Source organism: Dioscorea cayenensis, chromosome 5 (genome assembly GCF_009730915.1).
Source record: "Dioscorea cayenensis subsp. rotundata cultivar TDr96_F1 chromosome 5, TDr96_F1_v2_PseudoChromosome.rev07_lg8_w22 25.fasta, whole genome shotgun sequence".
NCBI lineage: Eukaryota > Viridiplantae > Streptophyta > Magnoliopsida > Dioscoreales > Dioscoreaceae > Dioscorea > Dioscorea cayenensis.
The window spans coordinates 30104975-30122809 of NC_052475.1; the positions used below are offsets into that span (position 1 = coordinate 30104975).

At 32.9% G+C, this 17835-nt stretch overlaps 3 protein-coding genes and 1 pseudogene across 5 annotated transcripts; 2 read left to right on the plus strand and 2 right to left on the minus strand.

Annotated features, from left to right (window-relative positions):
• Positions 1–43: 43 nt before the first annotated feature.
• Positions 44–409, plus strand: LOC120260247 (EPIDERMAL PATTERNING FACTOR-like protein 1). Its single transcript, XM_039267687.1, has 2 exons — positions 44–112; positions 191–409. The coding sequence occupies exons 1-2, from the start codon at positions 44–46 to the stop codon at positions 407–409; spliced, it is 288 nt and encodes a 95-aa protein (XP_039123621.1).
• Positions 410–1583: 1174 nt separating this feature from the next.
• Positions 1584–5141, plus strand: LOC120261813 (haloacid dehalogenase-like hydrolase domain-containing protein At4g39970). The gene is made up of 11 exons (XM_039269807.1): positions 1584–1976; positions 2071–2164; positions 2848–2892; positions 2994–3044; positions 3278–3352; positions 3444–3477; positions 4274–4329; positions 4447–4506; positions 4597–4656; positions 4739–4785; positions 4886–5141. The coding sequence occupies exons 1-11, from the start codon at positions 1615–1617 to the stop codon at positions 4932–4934; spliced, it is 933 nt and encodes a 310-aa protein (XP_039125741.1). The 5' UTR covers positions 1584–1614; the 3' UTR covers positions 4935–5141.
• Positions 5142–5314: 173 nt separating this feature from the next.
• On the minus strand, positions 5315–11043 carry LOC120260248 (annotated as a pseudogene).
• LOC120261776 (probable protein phosphatase 2C 41) lies at positions 10727–15178 on the minus strand. Of its 3 annotated transcripts, none has more exons than XM_039269761.1 (6): positions 14925–15178; positions 14717–14836; positions 13775–14005; positions 13408–13684; positions 11370–11524; positions 10727–11285 (listed from the first exon to the last, which is right to left on the minus strand). In XM_039269761.1, exons 2-6 carry the CDS (start codon positions 14753–14755, stop codon positions 11145–11147), a joined length of 843 nt encoding a protein of 280 aa, XP_039125695.1. In that variant the 5' UTR covers positions 14756–14836; positions 14925–15178; the 3' UTR covers positions 10727–11144. The 3 variants fall into 3 exon arrangements, with proteins under 3 accessions (XP_039125695.1, XP_039125697.1, XP_039125696.1); XM_039269763.1 differs by having other exon boundaries at positions 14717–14773; positions 14906–15178; XM_039269762.1 differs by having other exon boundaries at positions 14906–15178.
• Between the last annotated feature and the right edge of the window lie 2657 nt (positions 15179–17835).

The window sequence follows — 17835 nt, forward strand, 5'->3', positions numbered from 1 at the left end:
TGATAGATGGGATTACAATGGCCCACCCATCCCATGAGTGACCATGAACTCACTTCTCTTCTTCACTCTGCTTGCCAACCTCTTCCTTGCCTCACTCGCTGCTACTCCTCAGGTACAAATTAACATCCTCTTAACCATCTCATTCTTTGTTAACAAACTCATTATATTGCTTGCTTGTCTGCTTCTTCAGGGAATGGTGATGGATGAGAAGATAAGGCTGGGTTCTACACCGCCAAGCTGCCGCAACCGGTGCAAAGAATGCAGTCCGTGTGCTGCCGTGCAGGTGCCAACACTGCCCGGAGCCGCCCCTGCCTTGCCTGCAGGCAACTATGCTTCTTACAACATGTACTCCAACTATAAACCTTTGGGTTGGAAATGCCAGTGTGGCAAACTCTTCTTCAATCCTTAAAATGACTCTTTTAAAACTCACTCAATTTGATTACTTCTTGTTGATGTTGTTGTTGATCTTGTTTGTTATTCACTTTGCTTCTCTCCTTTGTTTGTTATTCTTTTTTTTTGTTGTATACTTTGTTTTTGAGATGAATGTACACACTGTGTTTGATGGAGAATTTTGTTCTTCTTATCATCTTGGTTCCTTTGTTTGTGTCTTGAATAGCGGCTACCATGTGTTCATCTCTCTCTCTCTCTCTCTCTCTCTCTCTCTCTCTCTCTTATTTTATTATTAATTTTTGCGGAAAAAATATTCTTCTCAAAATTTCATTTCACTGTAGAAGAAAATATGACGTATGATGATAATTTTTTTTTAAAAAAAAATTTTGCACGGGCATGGCAATAATGAAGGTCTCTCCCATCCTTCAGCCATATTATAATAACTTGACCACTGACCAAGGGATTTATTGGTATCTAAATCTTTATTGAAATCTTTTACAAGTACTGTGTGATTTATTGATATCTAGGTGGATTTTTATTAAAAAATTTTATAAATAATGAAAGTACAAATCTTAAATAAATATATATTTTTGAGAGTATAAGCAAATATATATTTTTTAAGAGTGTAAATAGTAATTGTATATGAGTAGTCTACCCATGTTCATGTTGGCTTTTCCCCCAATTGTTCTATCAATGTTTGTATATGTTTCTACGTTTTTTTACGGTTTAGCAGTTATTTTAAAAATAAATAAATAAATAATAATAATAATTTGCCTCTTAAAGATAAAAAAATTTGATTATTTAATGATTGCAGAAACTTGTATATTGAAATTCAATTGATTATATGCATAAAGTGATTGTTTTAGATTTCATAAAAGAGTTTTATTTTTAAGTTTCCATTTATAGTTTCATATCTCATGTAAACTAATCATTGTTTGGATAAATTAATGATGATTTACCTGCACTTTCTTAAAAAAACCTCAAAATCAAATCACTATATTTCGTAAGAACTTATAATTATTTCATACATTAAAGTAACGAAAAAAAAAATCCAACAAATCCCACGACAAGGATAAATACCAAAATATAAATCTTCTCACGGATCTAGATGCAACTTTCACAAAATTCTATAATTTATAATAATTTTGAGGTGTGATAAGTAAAACTTACATTTAATTTAAGAAAGCTAAAGCTCTTCTACCGTTCATAACGATAAAGTGGATAATGGCTTCCACTTCTCTACTTCATCTCTCCATCTCATCCTCTCTCCCTTCTCGCCGGCGAGGAGCTTCTCCTCTCCTCCGCCCTCATCCTCCTCTCCTCCGGCGATCGCCGCTTCGATCGCGTGCTCCCATCTCTGCTGCTGCTGGGCCGGCGGAGGGGGCGTCGCCACTTCATGCGCTCATCTTTGATTGCGACGGTGTGATCCTTGAATCGGAGCACCTTCATCGCCAGGCATACAATGATGCTTTTGCGCATTTCTCTGTTCGATCCCCTGCTTCCTCATCGGAAATTCTTTTCTGGGAAACTGATTTCTATGACGAACTCCAGAACCGTATCGGCGGTGGCAAGCCTAAGATGCGATGGTTTTGCTATCAGTTCTTGAATTTTTGATTTATTTGTGTTTTTTTTTTCTTTTTTTTTGGTTTGTAATTTAGGTTTGGGATTTGTTTTGCTTAGGTACTTCAATGAGAATGGGTGGCCTTCGTCTTCGGTGTTTGAGGATCCTCCGGTTGAGAGCGCGGATAAAGAGAAGCTGATTGATATTCTTCAGGTCCAAAAATAATTTTTGTTTTTTATACCTCTTATTTTCTCTAGATTCTTGTCTTCCATCATCATAATGATGCTTATATGTAATGGAAGTTTGGGGCAGTGACTTCTTGCAAATTCAAACCTTTGCTGAAGTTCTTACCCTGAATATGATGTTTGAGTCTGTATTACAATTAGAAGCGTTGGGAATGATGTTTGGGACTTCCACTACTTGATTTTTGACTCATTGTGTTCGTTCCAGTCGGCGGAAGAGTAGGGAGTTCACATCCGTTGTCTTCCCTTTTGAATCCTGTATGTTTTTAGTTGTTACTGTATACTTTAATATAGTCAATTAAATTGGATCATTGGCTGGCTGAAAAATGCTGCACATCCGCTGGTGCAACAAAACCTGAAATCTGATTCAAGTAGCCTTTTGTTGTTTAATAGAGTTATACTTCTTCTTTAGATGTGGATAGATATTCAAGACCGTCAACATGAAGATTTGTTTGAATGTTGTCTAAACCTGAGCTTTTTTTTAGTAACCTGCATTTGCTAATATCTAAATGGGCAAGCCACAATTTCTAATTTTCTTTTAATCATTGGACATATATTCACGTCATACTAACATATGAAAGTTTCTAACTGAATGAGTTCACTTGTCTATTTCTATTGTCTATATTGACTTGATTATGTTTATCATTTTTTCAGGACTGGAAAACTGAGAGGTACAAAGAAATTATCAAATCCGGAGTTGTAAGTATGACATGTTTCTTCAATGAGTTGTGTTCTGTAGATAATAATATTGTTCTTGGATGGTAATGGCAACAGTTTGCAGTATTTACTTGTTTGATCAGGTGAAACCTAGACCAGGTGTCCTTCGATTGATGGATGATGTCAAGGGTGCGGTAATAGAGTTTGCCACTTAAACTTTTATTTGTATATATATTTTCTCTCTCAACCATACATTTCCATATTGTTTCGAATTATTTTAAATGTGTAGATGTCTTGTGTATGGATATTTTTTATATGTTGTTTGTATTGGGGGCATCATGACACTCATGGGCGTATTTGGTCACTTGTTGGTGTTGCTTTTACGACTTCAAAACATTCAATTTTGACAATCCCCTAAATGTCACAGGGTATAAAGCTTTCTGTTTGCTCAGCAGCTACTAAAAGTTCAGTCATACTATGCCTGGAGAATCTTTTAGGACTTGTAAGGCTTTTAGCATGTTTTCCTTTCATCTTTTGATTAATTGTAATTTTCAAAAGATAAGATAATACAACTTCTGTTATTCTTTCTGTAGGAGCGATTCCAAGGTCTGGATTGCTTTCTCGCAGGTATCTTACTGCTGGATTTTATTTCTTTTTTTAGTTGCACGTCTTGATAAAAGAACCTTGAGTTGTCATCTTATTGTGATTTTGGACTTGATTGTGATTATTAAGTAATGGTGTTTAATACAGCTTATTCTAAATTTGTTAACCTTATCTTACTTAGTTACATATGCATAATTTAAGTTTCAGCTGCATTGGATGCACCAAAGTTTAAATGATATTGAAAAGATAAAATAACACATAAGTCCTGACTAATATTGAGATTTACAGAGATTGATTAGGGTACATCATGCCTTTCTATTTGAACTTGAAAATGAAGTCTTAACTTGAAGCATTGGACAGCTGTTTTAACTTTATTATTAAAAAATTAGCATCATGATAGATTGTTTTTGCTTCTAAACTTGCTTGAATTAGTGCTTGCATGTTGACAGAGCAGGCATTCTTATTTCACCATTTCTTTTATTATGGAATCATATAAAATATCATAAAGGAGACTTTTCGATCAAATTCAATCCTCCTTAACTTAAATATTGGTGAGACCTGAGACCATCAGGTGATCACATCTAGCATAGGTGATGGAATATATCATTAAGTAAACAACAATTTTCCCACTTGCGTCAAAATATTGTATGTAAAATGCGGTTTGATGCTACCAAAATTCTCTTTTATTTTTTAACCCAAATCGTTTGTGTCTTGCATTCAACAGTAAAAATGTGTTGTCAAGCATATTTGTTCCTACTACTCTTGTAATGTAAATACATCACATGTTTTAAAGGTTTGATATAATCTTCTATTGTTACAGGTGATGATGTTAAAGAAAAGAAGCCTGACCCATCAATTTATTTGACGGCTTCTCAGGTAAGTGGAATATTAAAGGAGCATCTTATTTAATTTCTGTTGTTTTCTGGAAGTGACAAATTGGGAATAAAAAAATATAAATGATTTTAACCTTATTCTAAGCATTTTATTTTGCAGAAACTAGGTGTGTTGGGAAAGAACTGTCTAGTGGTGGAGGATAGTGTCATTGGATTGCAGGTTATAACTTATATCTTCCATTTAAGATCATATTACTAAACAGGAGATTGAATTAGTCATAGGTTTGAGTGAGATTTCTGGCTTCCTCAGGCCGCAACTGGAGCGGGAATGCCATGCATAATAACTTACACATCATCGACTGCAAATCAGGTGAAGTTTTGAGCCGAAGTCTTTTTATTTAGTTAACTGGACTTCACTGCAATATGATATTGTTATCATTTACTGTATATAGGACTTCAAAGATGCCATAGCCACGTATCCTGACTTAAGCAACGTGAGGTATTGTTATCGATCACCTTTTGACATGCGATGAGGTCAACATATTCTTTTTTTTTTTTGGTTTAATGACTATTACCTTTAAACCATGACATATTTGCAGGCTTGAAGACCTTGAATTGTTGCTTCAAAAAACACTTGTTGCTAGTTAAAGTCTCTTGTTTGACTGATGATAGTCAACAATTTGGTGCTGCAGCAGCATTGTGATTTTTCTATGCTGTTGATGAAGTAATCCTTGCCTCTATTGGCCAGCTTTTTCAAGTTGATTAATTTCCTGCATCTTAATGCATTTTTTATTTTATTTTATATGCTAACCAATGTGCTACAGTAAAACTATTATGTATTTATTTTGCGAGTCATGTATTTTGCCATCTTATTTTTACTTGTGAAGAAATCATTGTCTTTTTAATTGGTTCCCTTTAATTGTATTTAGCAAAGGTTGGTACAAGTATAAATTAATTTTATTGTTTGCAAATATATTTGCAGTTTTGCATTGTCTGATAGATTCCTAATAAGTAATAACTGGCTTACAGGGTTGTTCATGGACGTTTGCTGGATTAATAATTAGATGCAACTAACTTCTCTAGTTTGATATCTGCTTTTCATGATTATGCTTCTTGAATTCATAATTTTTCTAGGCTTTTTTTGAATTATCAATTAATAGGGTAGTGATTAGGTAGATTAGAATATAACGGTCAATCATTAACCATCAGATTGTATCTTAGCTGTCATTCTTGGAGTATAATTTTTCATGACAGCTAATTTTTTTTGAAATTAGCTGTCACTGTTTATTTTTTGTTGGAATTCCAATAATCTTAGCTGTCATTCTTGGAGTACAATTGTATCTACTGCAACTGCGTAAAACCCACATTTGACCATGAGATAATTAACAATTCATTTCCAGATAGTCTTAAAATTTTCTCCTTGCATCAGATAAGAATGTGGTATATAAAATTATCCTCCTATCCATATGATTATGTAATTACACTTGCTCTAAAGATGTGTTAGTGATGTCAGAGAAATAGTTTTAGAGGAAAGCAAAATCTCTTGATATCATGAACAAATTGATTTTTACTGTTGAAGATATATATTTGATCAATAATTTGCTTCATTTTCTTGACTATCTTGGGAAAGGATTTGGTTGATTTTTAACAATTATTTAGATTATTTAACATTCCGATAATAGGAACTTAATTTCCCCTTATCATTGTAGATAAAATCTAGACAAACAATTATTTTTTCATCGACAAGGACACACATTCTCACCTTGCCAACACTCCAATATAAGGTAGTGTCATCATCAAGAACTTATCTTTGCTAGAAGTACCTCACTGAGTAACCTCTTTAGATTATTGAAAGAAGATCCACCATCTCTTGCTGCATTCTCTGCTTGTTCTTTCCACTCCAATGCCTTGTTCCTCATCTCCATCCCTTTCTCACCATTCATCAACTCTTTTATCAATCCCTCCACCTCTTCTTTCTTCACACTGTTACCAATCTCCATTCCCGTTCCCCATTCAGTGCACATATACCTGCAATTAGTTTGTTGTTCAGCAAAGAATGGCCAACATAGGAGAGGCACACCACCACAGACACTCTCCAAAGTTGAATTCCATCCACACTGAGTCAAGAACCCCCCAATGGATGGATGTTTTAGCACTTCCTCTTGTGAGCACCAACTGGCTAGTAAGCCTCTCTCTCTTGTGTCTCCTTCATGAACTCTTGTGGGACAACAGCAGTGTCTCCTCTTAGAAGGTCTGGTCTAATTATCCACAAGAAGTTATGCTTACTATTTGCGAGTCCCCATGCAAACTCCATCAACTGTTCTTTGCTTATCACTGTCACACTTCCAAAGTTCACATACACTAATGATTTTGGTTTCTTCCTGTCCAACCATTCCATGCAACCTGGTTCTTCTTTCCATAAATTTGAGCCTATGGATGCAACTGGACTTTCTGGTATTTGACTGGAAAGCAAGGATAGAGGACCAATAGTGTAAACTGGAGGGAGCATTAATGCCATTGCCTCTAGATAGGGATGGTCTAACTCATTGAATGTGTTGAGGATGACAGCTGAGCCCATGGAAGCTCTCTGTGTTTCATGCAAGATAAAGTTGATTGCTGTATCATCAAGATTAGTTGTTCTAATGAAGGTCGGGATGCCTCTTAGGCGCATGTTCTTCATCCCCGGTATCCATTATTAACATCCTTCATATCTATCGATACAAAATTGAAATGAGAAAACTTGCTTGAGATTTTCGAGTTTGTGCTATTGCATGACATTCTTTTATAATAGTTTATCCTATAAATTCAGTTAAATTATTATTAGGATGACAGGGAGTACCTTTGAGTGGGACTAAGCCTTTCTGAGTGAGATGATGGTAATGCATATAGGCCATTAAACCACAAGCACTGGTTGTCCAGAATAAGACGTCAGGGATCAAGAGCTCCTTGGCAACATCCAAAGTGAAGCTCATGCCTCCATTAGAAACAACACAGGTCACCGGAGGAACTCTTGAAGACCCACCATTGAGCCTTGTCAGCAGCTGTCGAAAAGGATCCAAGCATTTAAATCATCAGACTGGAAGAGCAAGCAGATATCCTGCGTGGTGTCCTCATCGGAAGGTACGAGGCCATCAGGTATGGTCTCGAAGCGGAAGTCATAGAGACCATTCAAAGAAGATGTGCCACGAGAGCGGAGTAGGGGATGGTGGCTGTACTCAGTGTTGACAGAGGTGATATGGAAGCCATTGGAGTGCAGGAGCTTGGAGAGCTTGAGTATGTGGCCTTGAGCTGGGAATGGAACGCACACTGCATGTGGTTTTTCCCCTGCTATAGACCTTAACTCTCTGTGTGCCGGTGCTAGTGTTCGACGAAGGTGAATAGAATGGAAATGCTCCTTTTATAGCAATGTTTGATCATATGAGAACTAGATGTCAACGTAGTGAAGAAGAAGGTTGGATGGTGATGAACTTCAAAAAGAGTGAATGATCTGAAAGGTCTCAACTCTCAAGCAATGAAACTTTGATTTAATACTGTTATCTCTGATATATATATATATATATATATATATATATATATTATCCTTTGACCTTGACATGAAGGTGAAGAATGAATGGATGATTTGAGAACTTGTTTTTAGCTTGTATTTTTATTGGTGTCTTTGGTGTTGAAGGGAAGTATTGTAGCATAAACAGCCGCCAGAGTTCGTCTAATGAAATCTCTAGTATTTATTTATTTAAATAAATCTTTGATAAAATAAAATTAATAATTATTTTTTTGTAAATTACAAATATAACATAAATATATGTGATGAGTTTTTGACTAGAAGGACCAAAAAAAAGAGAGAGAAAAATAAAGGAATCAATTCAAGTATTATACCTAAAAGTTTCTTATCAGAGTTTGAAATGTGACAGCAGATTTTACGGCTTTAATATATATATATATATATATATATATAACGATGGAGCTTGCACGTTGAAAATTATTTATTTATTAAACATAAAACTCATCTTCATCCGGTGAGGTAATTCAATCTTCTTGTCCTCTTCTGTGTCACTCTTATTATCTAATTTATTAATTGTTTTTTTTAAAAAAAAATAGCTTATTTATAACCAAATGAGGTTTGAGTGAGCCAAATAATTGCAAATATAGATATTTATTTATTAAATAAAATAATAACCATCCCTTTAAAAGTGATTAGCACTGACTTTAATTATATAAAAAGCATTCTTGTAAAAATTCATATTGGAACGACAGAAAAATAAAAAGAAAAATATTTCTGGGTGAGAGTTTATATCCCTAATTAAGCTTGTCCATATTAAAAAAAAAAAAAAATGTGGTCAGGCACCGGCGCCGCCCAATATCTTCAAGCATGTCCATTTCTTAACAACCACAAATCTTATACAAACAAACCATTCAACTTAAAAATCACATTAAAATAATGAGAAAAAAAACTCCAAAACTACAAAACAAATTAAGCGTGAAACCACTGTCAACACTGCTGCCAATATTTACCAATTTCTCTTTTTTCCACTCTCATATTAAAAACATTACTCTCATTAATAAACTTCTACAACGTGTTTCTCGTGCCACTTATTTTTTTTTTTATTTTTTTTTTGCCGTCCTCTCATGTATATATATATATATATATAATCAATAGTACTGAAGGCAAAAACACACACAGCAGAAGAAGAAGAAGAAGAAGAAGAAGAAGAAGAGTTAGTAATTAAAAATGGAGATTGGAGTTGTAGACATGGATTTCATGATATACAGTGACAATAATAATGGAGCTTCACCAGTGAGGATGGAGATGGCATGGAAACCCATAGATCCATTGCTATGGAATGACGAAGAAAGGATGAAGAAGGAGTTGATAACTTGGGCTAAGTTTGTAGCTTTGATGGCTCTAAGTTCACCTCATCCCCACCAACATTCCAACAACAACAACATGAAGAAGAAGAAGAAGAAGAACTAGTGACTTTTTCTTTTTCTTCTTTGTGTTTTTGAGAAAACACCTTCAGAAGGGAGTCATTAAAAGTGTTGTTTGTAATTAAAGATTTTTTTGGGGGCTTGGCTGTTAATTAGCCTTCATCTTTTTTCTTTTTTTTTTTTCCTTCATACCAGAAGTTAATTTTGTTTTTCAGAGAGGGATTAAATGGACTGAAGTGATCATCATTCCCACGCAGTAAATTTACCCAGTTACTTAAATGCAAGCACAAGCCATGGGAACAACAAGAAATAATTAACGAAGAAAGTCAAAACATAACCGTGGCAAAAAAAAACAGTGATGTGAATACCGAGAACCAAATGATCTATTGATAGCCGTCTTGTTAGAGTCCTGCACAAATGGTGAAATTTGAATCACTAATAAGAACATATTTCTAAGAGTGTGCGTAGTAATTATATATGTAAATAGTTATAGCGCACATGTATAGACAGAACCCTAAATCTATCCTCACTTGTTAAGATACTTTTTTAGTAGTCTAACCACTCATCTTGGTAAAAAAAAATATTGTGAGATTACTTATACAATAAATTCTCAATAATTGAATATTCAATAAATTAATAATTTTAATTAAAAAAATTATATAAAATACATATTGAAGTTTTTTCATACTGTATCCATTTTTAAAGTTTACTTTTTTTAAATATATGCATCAAAAGTTTTATTTGTCTATGAACTACATTCAATCTTATCCATAATATTTTACAAAGGGCACACACTATACTTGGTATGTTTTTCATGTTATATCAAAGTCTTATTTGAAGAAATATTTAATAAAACATTATTATCATCTAAATCGTGATCATCATCTTTTGACGTATTTACCACCATGTGAATAATTTATTCATTTATAAATGATTTCATCACGATATCATTTTCATTAGAATAATTCAAAAGCTGTTGAAATTTATTCATTTATAAATGATTTCATCACGATATCATTTTCATTAAAGCTGTTCAACATGTATTCAACATGTATTGTATGTCTAGACTGTAAATTAAAAATAACTTCTTTTAACTTATGAATATCTTTTTTTTTTCACTAACTCACTCAAAAACCATTTCTTCTAATCAGAATTTTGCAATGTCTAAAATCATTTATAATAATTTCTGTTTTTACATTAAAATTCCAAACCGTCACGGAAAAATTAACTTCTACTTAATTGTATAAAATATTAAAAATCCCCTTTAAATTAATAACTATTAATTTATCAATAGATAAATAAATAATCTTTATAAAATAATAATTCTTCTCAATGTCAAGAGTATTATTTTATAAATGTTTTACTGTAATTCAGGGATTCAAATGTAATAAAACCAAATAACCAGCACAAAAATAATCAAACCAAGCTGTTCTTTCTTTCAGCCACCAACTTTGAATCAGTAAAAGGTAGAAGACACAACTCAATTAAATGATATAAAGAACAAACTCATCAAGAGAACTAATAACTTCACAAGATTGACATTCAGATGAAAACCATAACTCACCCACAATTATAATCTGGGTACTAACACAAGAAAATGATAAGACTGAAAGGAAAAAATAAAAATAAAATTAAAAATTACAGATATTCTCCGATCATTATGCAATGTTCTATCTAGCTAATTAAATACTATGATAATAATAAGGAATCAAATAATAATACCAAGCTTGCGAACGAAAGAAAGGCGGCATTTACACAAAGGTGATGATGCAGGCTTAAAACAACCATCTTTCTTGTTTGGGTATTTCTCTAATTCTATTGCCTGCTTCATGTGCAGAACAAGCTTCAATGAAAGCTTAGCATATCATAAATGGCTCCCCCAACAGAAAGGGAAGTTCTTCACTACCATCTCAGATGAATTACACAAGATCCTCACGACCTGAATCGAACGACGATGCAGGAAATGTCATCTTTACTGTCTCTATCCACAGCGACGGTGGTTAGCTGTCTCGCTGCTGTTTGGGCATCCTTGCATTTTCTTGCAATATCAACTGCCTCTTCATTGTTCACCACCTGGAAAGGAACATGATATGATGATAAACTTACAGATATGTATCCTTATGATTAGAATAGTATTGTACTGGTTTTAGCTCCGACCTTCCACAGGCCATCACTTGCAAGGATGAGTAGCTCTGCCTCTGAATCAACATCTTGTGCGCATATATCAGGATCTGACCGCAAGTGCGACTTGAGACTCTTGTCTCCGAAAGCTCTGGAAACAGCTAATTGACCATTTACTCTTGGAACATCCCCTGATGAAACAACTGTTAGTACTAGAAGTGAAACATGAGATAGAATGAGTTATGCATAAAGGAGAAAGCTAGATATGGATGATTTCCAACAGTAATTGGCCGCAAAATAAAATTCTATGCATGAGCCTGGAGGCAACAATGAAGATAGATTTACATTTTCCAATGTAAATTATTATTCTTTACTGTGCATTAGGGGAAAAAACTCATCCTCGCTATAGCTATTATTAGAAAGGCAAATCACAATTTATAGTTTCAGAAAACACTTTATTTGAAGTTACAAATGACTCCTGAGAACTTCAGGCATAGGAAAAAATGATCATGAACTCTCCATCACTAACCACAAGTTCAATTCCTATAGCAGGCCAGTGTCTTGAAAGAACAGTCATGTTAAATAACCATAATTAATAGGCAAGTGCACAAAGCTTTATTTTTCATCATTCCCTTAAGAACTGCATCAGTTGACACTAGTAAATTCTTCAAGAAATTCCTCACTGCTCATATCATTTACTTATGGTCTCAACACTATGTCAGTACATTAAATATCCAGAGTTCTATCATGTAGAATTTAACCCCCTCCCATTGACCTTCACTCACTAAATCATAGGAGATGTTTAAATTCCTTAAGAAATTCATAGCCCAAAAAATCAATGCAAAAGCTTCACATCCCCCTAGTAAGGTTGTAAACTATATGCCTAGATACACAAGTATTAAACACGGTTTAACCTACAAAGTATCACACCAAGAGATTCAATATTTATATTTCTACACTACATACACTAACACTTTTCAAGTATTCCAATTGAAAAAGGGTTAAATGACCCGTCACCTTCAAGCAACATAGTTCTCTTGATAATTTGAAATTTGCTTAATTATTATATTTGCCAAAATAATTGAGCTGTTTGCAGAGCATAGAATATTTCTGTACTAAAAATTAAAAGCTATGTTCCAACAAAAAACATGTCACTTGATTACAAGCATATTCTAGAAATAATTTCAAAGTTGTGATCCAAAATATCTTTAATAATGCAAATATTAATTGGGTAGCAGATGCATATTTATTAGAAAGAGGCATTAAATGTAACATGCTATAAATAAAAGTTTGGTTTCTGAGCCAAACTATTAAGTTTCACTATGAACAAATTAACCTGCATCTCGTAACTCTAGTCTTGAGAAATGACTTCATCAACTTGAAAGAAAACAAGTGTTTAGTCAACAAAATCTGCGACATATTACAGTTACTCTCCATGTTTTACTGTAATGTGTTCGGTTAACTTATAGAAATTTTCATGTATATGTCTAACACTAATGAATGCCATATGTGGTTTCTCATATTTCAAATTTTATGATTTTCAATCAAGGACTTTGCAACCTTCTCTAAGATATCAGTAAATAAGAGGTAACAGAAAATAACCATCCTTCCAAGTCTCTAAGATTCATGACAGGTAGCCTCAGAATGTGTTCTTTATTACTCCTGCCACATGCGCTCAAAGTGTCAGCTATAGATGTTCTCTAGATGAAATAAGTAAGACACTATCAGGTTATAGCTGCAATTGGCAACAAGAAAACAACAAAACAATGGAGATCACAGATACTAGTTATCCAGGTGTCTTAACTCATCTTTATTTATTTTCCTATAGCCGACGCTTATACCAAAGTTGAATTTATGTTCAGATTTTTACACTAAATGGATCGCAAACTCCAACTGAAAAAAAAAACCTATGTTGATTCAGTATCTTCTATTTTAGAGTAGATAAAACTAAGACTGAAAGCCTTCAGTCGACGTACACCAACTAGGCAGAGGAGCATTAAAATAATGAACTTTTATCCAAAAGGAGCAGAAAGGTAATTGGAAACTAGAAGTGCTACTAGTGTAAAAAGAAAACCTGGCATGTTTGAGACAAAGCCTCCTCTTGTCTCAATACTTCCACGTTCCGTGCTTGGTTCATGATCTACTGTCATTTGTATCACTTGTCGACCTTTTGCAAGAACAGCTCGTGAGTCACCAATGTTAGCTACCCACAACTTTGTTCCGTCAATGAGAATAGCAGTAACAGCGGTGGATCCACCTCGCCCCAAATCTGGACTGTGGGAAAGAATTGCCTTGTCAGTCTTGTCGTATGCTTTTGTAATGGCTCTGTCCGGATGAGACCAGAATTCTTCCTAAAATACGACAAGAGTCAAACTCAACCACATTCCTCTAATTGGCCAAAATATATATAATAATAATAATAAAAAAAAAACCCCACACACCTCTTTCAAAATGTTTGCAAATAGGTGCTTCTGCAAGTATGATGGTACGCTGTCGCCCAAATGGCCATCAAAAATGGCAAACAAACCAAGCTCATGTCCCTTTAGCACAGCAAACTTAGCAACATGATAATCCTCCATTGGATGACTAGCCTTCCCTTTAACAAGGCTGAATCCATAAGTGACCCTGTTGGAGCCCTGACAGCTCTTTCCTTTGCCAGCACTGGAAGAAGACTGTGCCACGAAAAATTTAAGTTCTCAGAGAAAACAATAAAAATTACTCTAGTTACTAATATCACAACATTTGACAATCAATTGAGGATAGCTAAGGTTGATTAAGTTCCAAGAAGAATCAAAATAAACATCCTCAAACCAGATCAATGCAAAAAATGCAAATGCACATCCCCAAGTTCTACGATTTACACAATAAATACGCATATTGGAATCATAAATATCCAACTATAACAATTAGTTGCATCAAAAAGAACAAGTAAATTGTTCAGAAACCAGATGACTGTCATGAACTATATATATATATAATCCTCCACACAAATCAAGTCTTAAATTGCACGCAAAATTAGTATATCACGGGAGAAAAACTCGTCTGTGTGGCCAATCCCTCTGAAAGAGGCAGAATTTGTTCTTGGTTCTGCTAAACACAATTTAGCAACTTATAATTTTCTGAAAGTAAACTAATTCTTCAGCCTAGTACACAGGAAACGAGGAAAACGTCAGATCAATCAATTCTCAAACCAAGTTTTTCCACAAATTCAAAGTTCAATCCCAAATCTCTCTCTCTCTCTCTCTCTCTCTCTCTCTCTCTCTCTCTCATGACAATCATCATCACCAAAATCACAGAACTAAAAATACGTCATACATATATGTATATATGTATATGAAATCAAGAAAAGCAGAAAACAGAGATCAATCAACCCGACAACATACCTGGGAATACCCAACCTTGAAGCAGCATAACCTCTCCATCAATCCCAAACCGCGAAGCTAAATCCCCCACATCAAAAGAAAGATGCGATTTTGATCACCGCCCACGCCCCAAAATTCCACCTTTTTCCCAAAAAAAAATATAAAATAAAAAAAATAAAAATAAAAATCCAGAAGTCCTTATAAACTCACCAAACTCCAATCAACCAACCTCTTCTCTCAATCACTTTTTCTCTATATCTCTGCAATCAAAGACTCCAACTTTCCCAATCCTATGCACTAGCACCCCTTTCTAATGAACTTTTTTGGGGTGATTTTTCCCAGAAAGAGAAGAGGGAAAGCAAAATCAGAGCGCTCTCAAAGGAGTCTTAGAAGAGCAGCGGGGAACACAAGAACATGACTCTTCTCTCAGGCCCTGTTGACTTTGTTGCACAAATGAGAGAGGGCATGACCCCATCAGCTCTGGAAGTGGGAAAGCGGTATATACAGAGATAGATGGCTACTTTCAATGACCAAAATACCCTTCTTGTCTTTTTTTTATTAGCCTCTTTGCATTGAACTTCATGGTTGACTTTTTCTGACCATGAGTTACTGTTTCATAGTTTTGGGAACTTTTATCAGTTACATTATTTATATATATATATTTATTTATTTATATGTGTCAAACAATTTATTTTTGTGGGGCCTGTTTGGTTTGGTTTGGTTTGCTATCAAGATTTAAAGAAGTCAAGATTTTTAATTTTTTTAATATGTTTATTTATTAATTTTCGGACCTTGTCTGGTGCTATTTTTTTAAAATATTACATTTTTTTAATTATATACCAAAATAAGTATCTTTTAGATTAATTAGAATCGCTATAAAAGATCATGAAACAGTATCTAGATGATACTTTTTCGCATACTTTTGCTTATATTTAAATTTTATTTTTAATTTTATAATATTTTTATATGAAATTTTACATTTACAACCTTACTAAATTCTTTTAAATTAATCATTAACTCTATTTAAATTTATACAATGGTTTTTATATAATATTTTTACGTTTTTAGTCCTTATAATTTTAAATTAAATTTATTTCTCACACTCTATTTAAAATTTACAATGGTTTTTAATATAATATTTTATGTTTAAGTCCTTATATATTTTTTAATTTAAATTATTTCTAACATATATCATTTAGAATAAAAAGTCGATATCATACTCTAAACGGATGAAAATGATAACATATATTATAAAAAGATTACGACAATCACATATTACGAATCGACCATTACTTGGGACCCAGGGTGATTTGTGACAATTTCAGTACTATGACAATCGAAAATAGAGTGCAGTGAGAAAAATTTTAATTTAAAAAATTATAAGAACTAAAACGTAAAAATATTATATAAAAACCGATCAGTAAAAATTTTAAATAGAGTTGTGAAAAATTAATTTAAAAATTTATAAAGGTTTGTAAATGTAAAATTTCATATAAAAACTATTATAAAATTATAAATATAACTCTATGCAGAAAAAGTCACTGCAAAGACACCGCAGTTGTCTATTTTCTACAAGATTTCTGAATTAATCTAAAAGATACTTATTTTAGTATATAATTAAAAAAATTGCAATATTTAAAAAAAAAAGCCGTCTGGTGGAGCTTTGAGATTTATTATTTTTTGATAATTAAAAAAAATATAGGTTGGAGTTGAATGAGCAAAAATTTGGAAAATATAACCGGTGTTTGAGGACTTTTGTTGGGTTCTCTATACCATGTTTGTGCACAAGCTCATATTATCTGTTTCAGTTCTATCACATGCTGATATGTGCCTTAAAAAAAAATTAATTATAATATAAAAAATTAAAAAGACATCAATTTATGATAAGCTAAAACGAGAGAATTGCCTCAGTATGAGCTCTTTGTGTACTGCTCCTCTCTAGAGTTATAAAATAGAGTAATTTATTTTTAAAAAATTTGTAAGTTATCCTAATTGGTTCACCTATGTCTTTATGGGCTTGTTACATTCATTAAAAAAAATAATAATAAAATAAAATTTGAAGGAGAATTTTGAGATGTTGTACTGAAGGGTATGTTTGGTATTTTACTTTCTGTCATCAATATGGATTTATTAAGGGTAATAAATGGTGTTCTCGTTTCTTAGCTGTGTGATTACCACTTGCTAGCCTCCATTGGTCAAATGCAATTTTTAATTTGACTGTTTAAAAAAAAAAAATCAAAGATTTGGTTTCTAAACCCTTAAAAAAGTTATTATTTTAAAAAAACTTATATATCATGTTGGATAAAATTTGTTGGCTGTCATAAATTATAACTAAATAATTGAATGGGCTTCAAACCTTCAACTCATTTCAAAAAATTATATTTATTGAGTCTAATTATTGAAATTAATTACAAACATACTAATAATAAATAACGTAACCAAACCAGCTAAGTTAAAGTTGCGTAGAGTTGGATGCAACATAGACCAATTTGAAGGAGAAAAAGTAATTCTGACTTGCTAAATTTATTAAAGGGAATGTGATTCCAATCCATGATATAAGGTGGAGAAAATAGATGAAGATGCATGGTATCAAATTAGAAGATGATCATGAATCTCTAAACATGTTTTATTCTTTGACTAGCCAAACATTTTATTTATTTTTTAAATAATTATCAAATGCCTCTGCGTCTTTTGACCAACAATATTAATAAAATATTAATATTGGTCTCATCATCGTCTTAATATATTATTATAAGTAATAAGACCAGCATGTCCTTGGAATATTTCAAAAGACTTAAATGCCTTTAGATTTTATTTTATTTTTTCAAATTTTTTGTTTTTATGAAATTACTCTTTCACTTTCATACAATTTTTATTTTTTAAAAAACAGATGACAAGTATTTTCATTTAAGAGAAATAAAAAACATGCATAAATATAAAATTTAATACTTTAATACATTTGTGCCTTCACCTTGGTAAGTTTTAAGATTTGATTTTAAGATTTTTTTTTTAAAGAAATACTCTACATAAATGACCTAATGTTAATAGTTAAAAGTTAATTGTCACTTTCATACAACCTCACTGTTTAATATCACTTTTTAAATTTTTTATTTTATAAAATTATTAATATACCCTTGTTT

Bases quoted from the DNA above. Each gene is read 5' to 3' on its own strand.
- LOC120260247 (XM_039267687.1), top strand. From the start codon at position 44: ATGAACTCACTTCTCTTCTTCACTCTGCTTGCCAACCTCTTCCTTGCC. The intron at 113-190 runs GTACAAATTAAC...CTGCTTCTTCAG, and splicing joins CACTCGCTGCTACTCCTCAG to GGAATGGTGATGGATGAGAA.
- LOC120261813 (XM_039269807.1), top strand. From the start codon at position 1,615: ATGGCTTCCACTTCTCTACTTCATCTCTCCATCTCATCCTCTCTCCCT. The intron at 1,977-2,070 runs GTTTTGCTATCA...TGTTTTGCTTAG, and splicing joins GGCAAGCCTAAGATGCGATG to GTACTTCAATGAGAATGGGT. The intron at 3,045-3,277 runs GTAATAGAGTTT...TAAATGTCACAG, and splicing joins TGGATGATGTCAAGGGTGCG to GGTATAAAGCTTTCTGTTTG.
- LOC120261776 (XM_039269761.1), bottom strand. From the start codon at position 14,755: ATGGAGAGGTTATGCTGCTTCAAGGTTGGGTATTCCCAG. The intron at 14,006-14,716 runs GTATGTTGTCGG...TTCGTGGCACAG, and splicing joins TCAAGGTTGGGTATTCCCAG to TCTTCTTCCAGTGCTGGCAA. The intron at 11,525-13,407 runs GTTTTCTTTTTA...TTGTTTCATCAG, and splicing joins CTTTGTCTCAAACATGCCAG to GGGATGTTCCAAGAGTAAAT.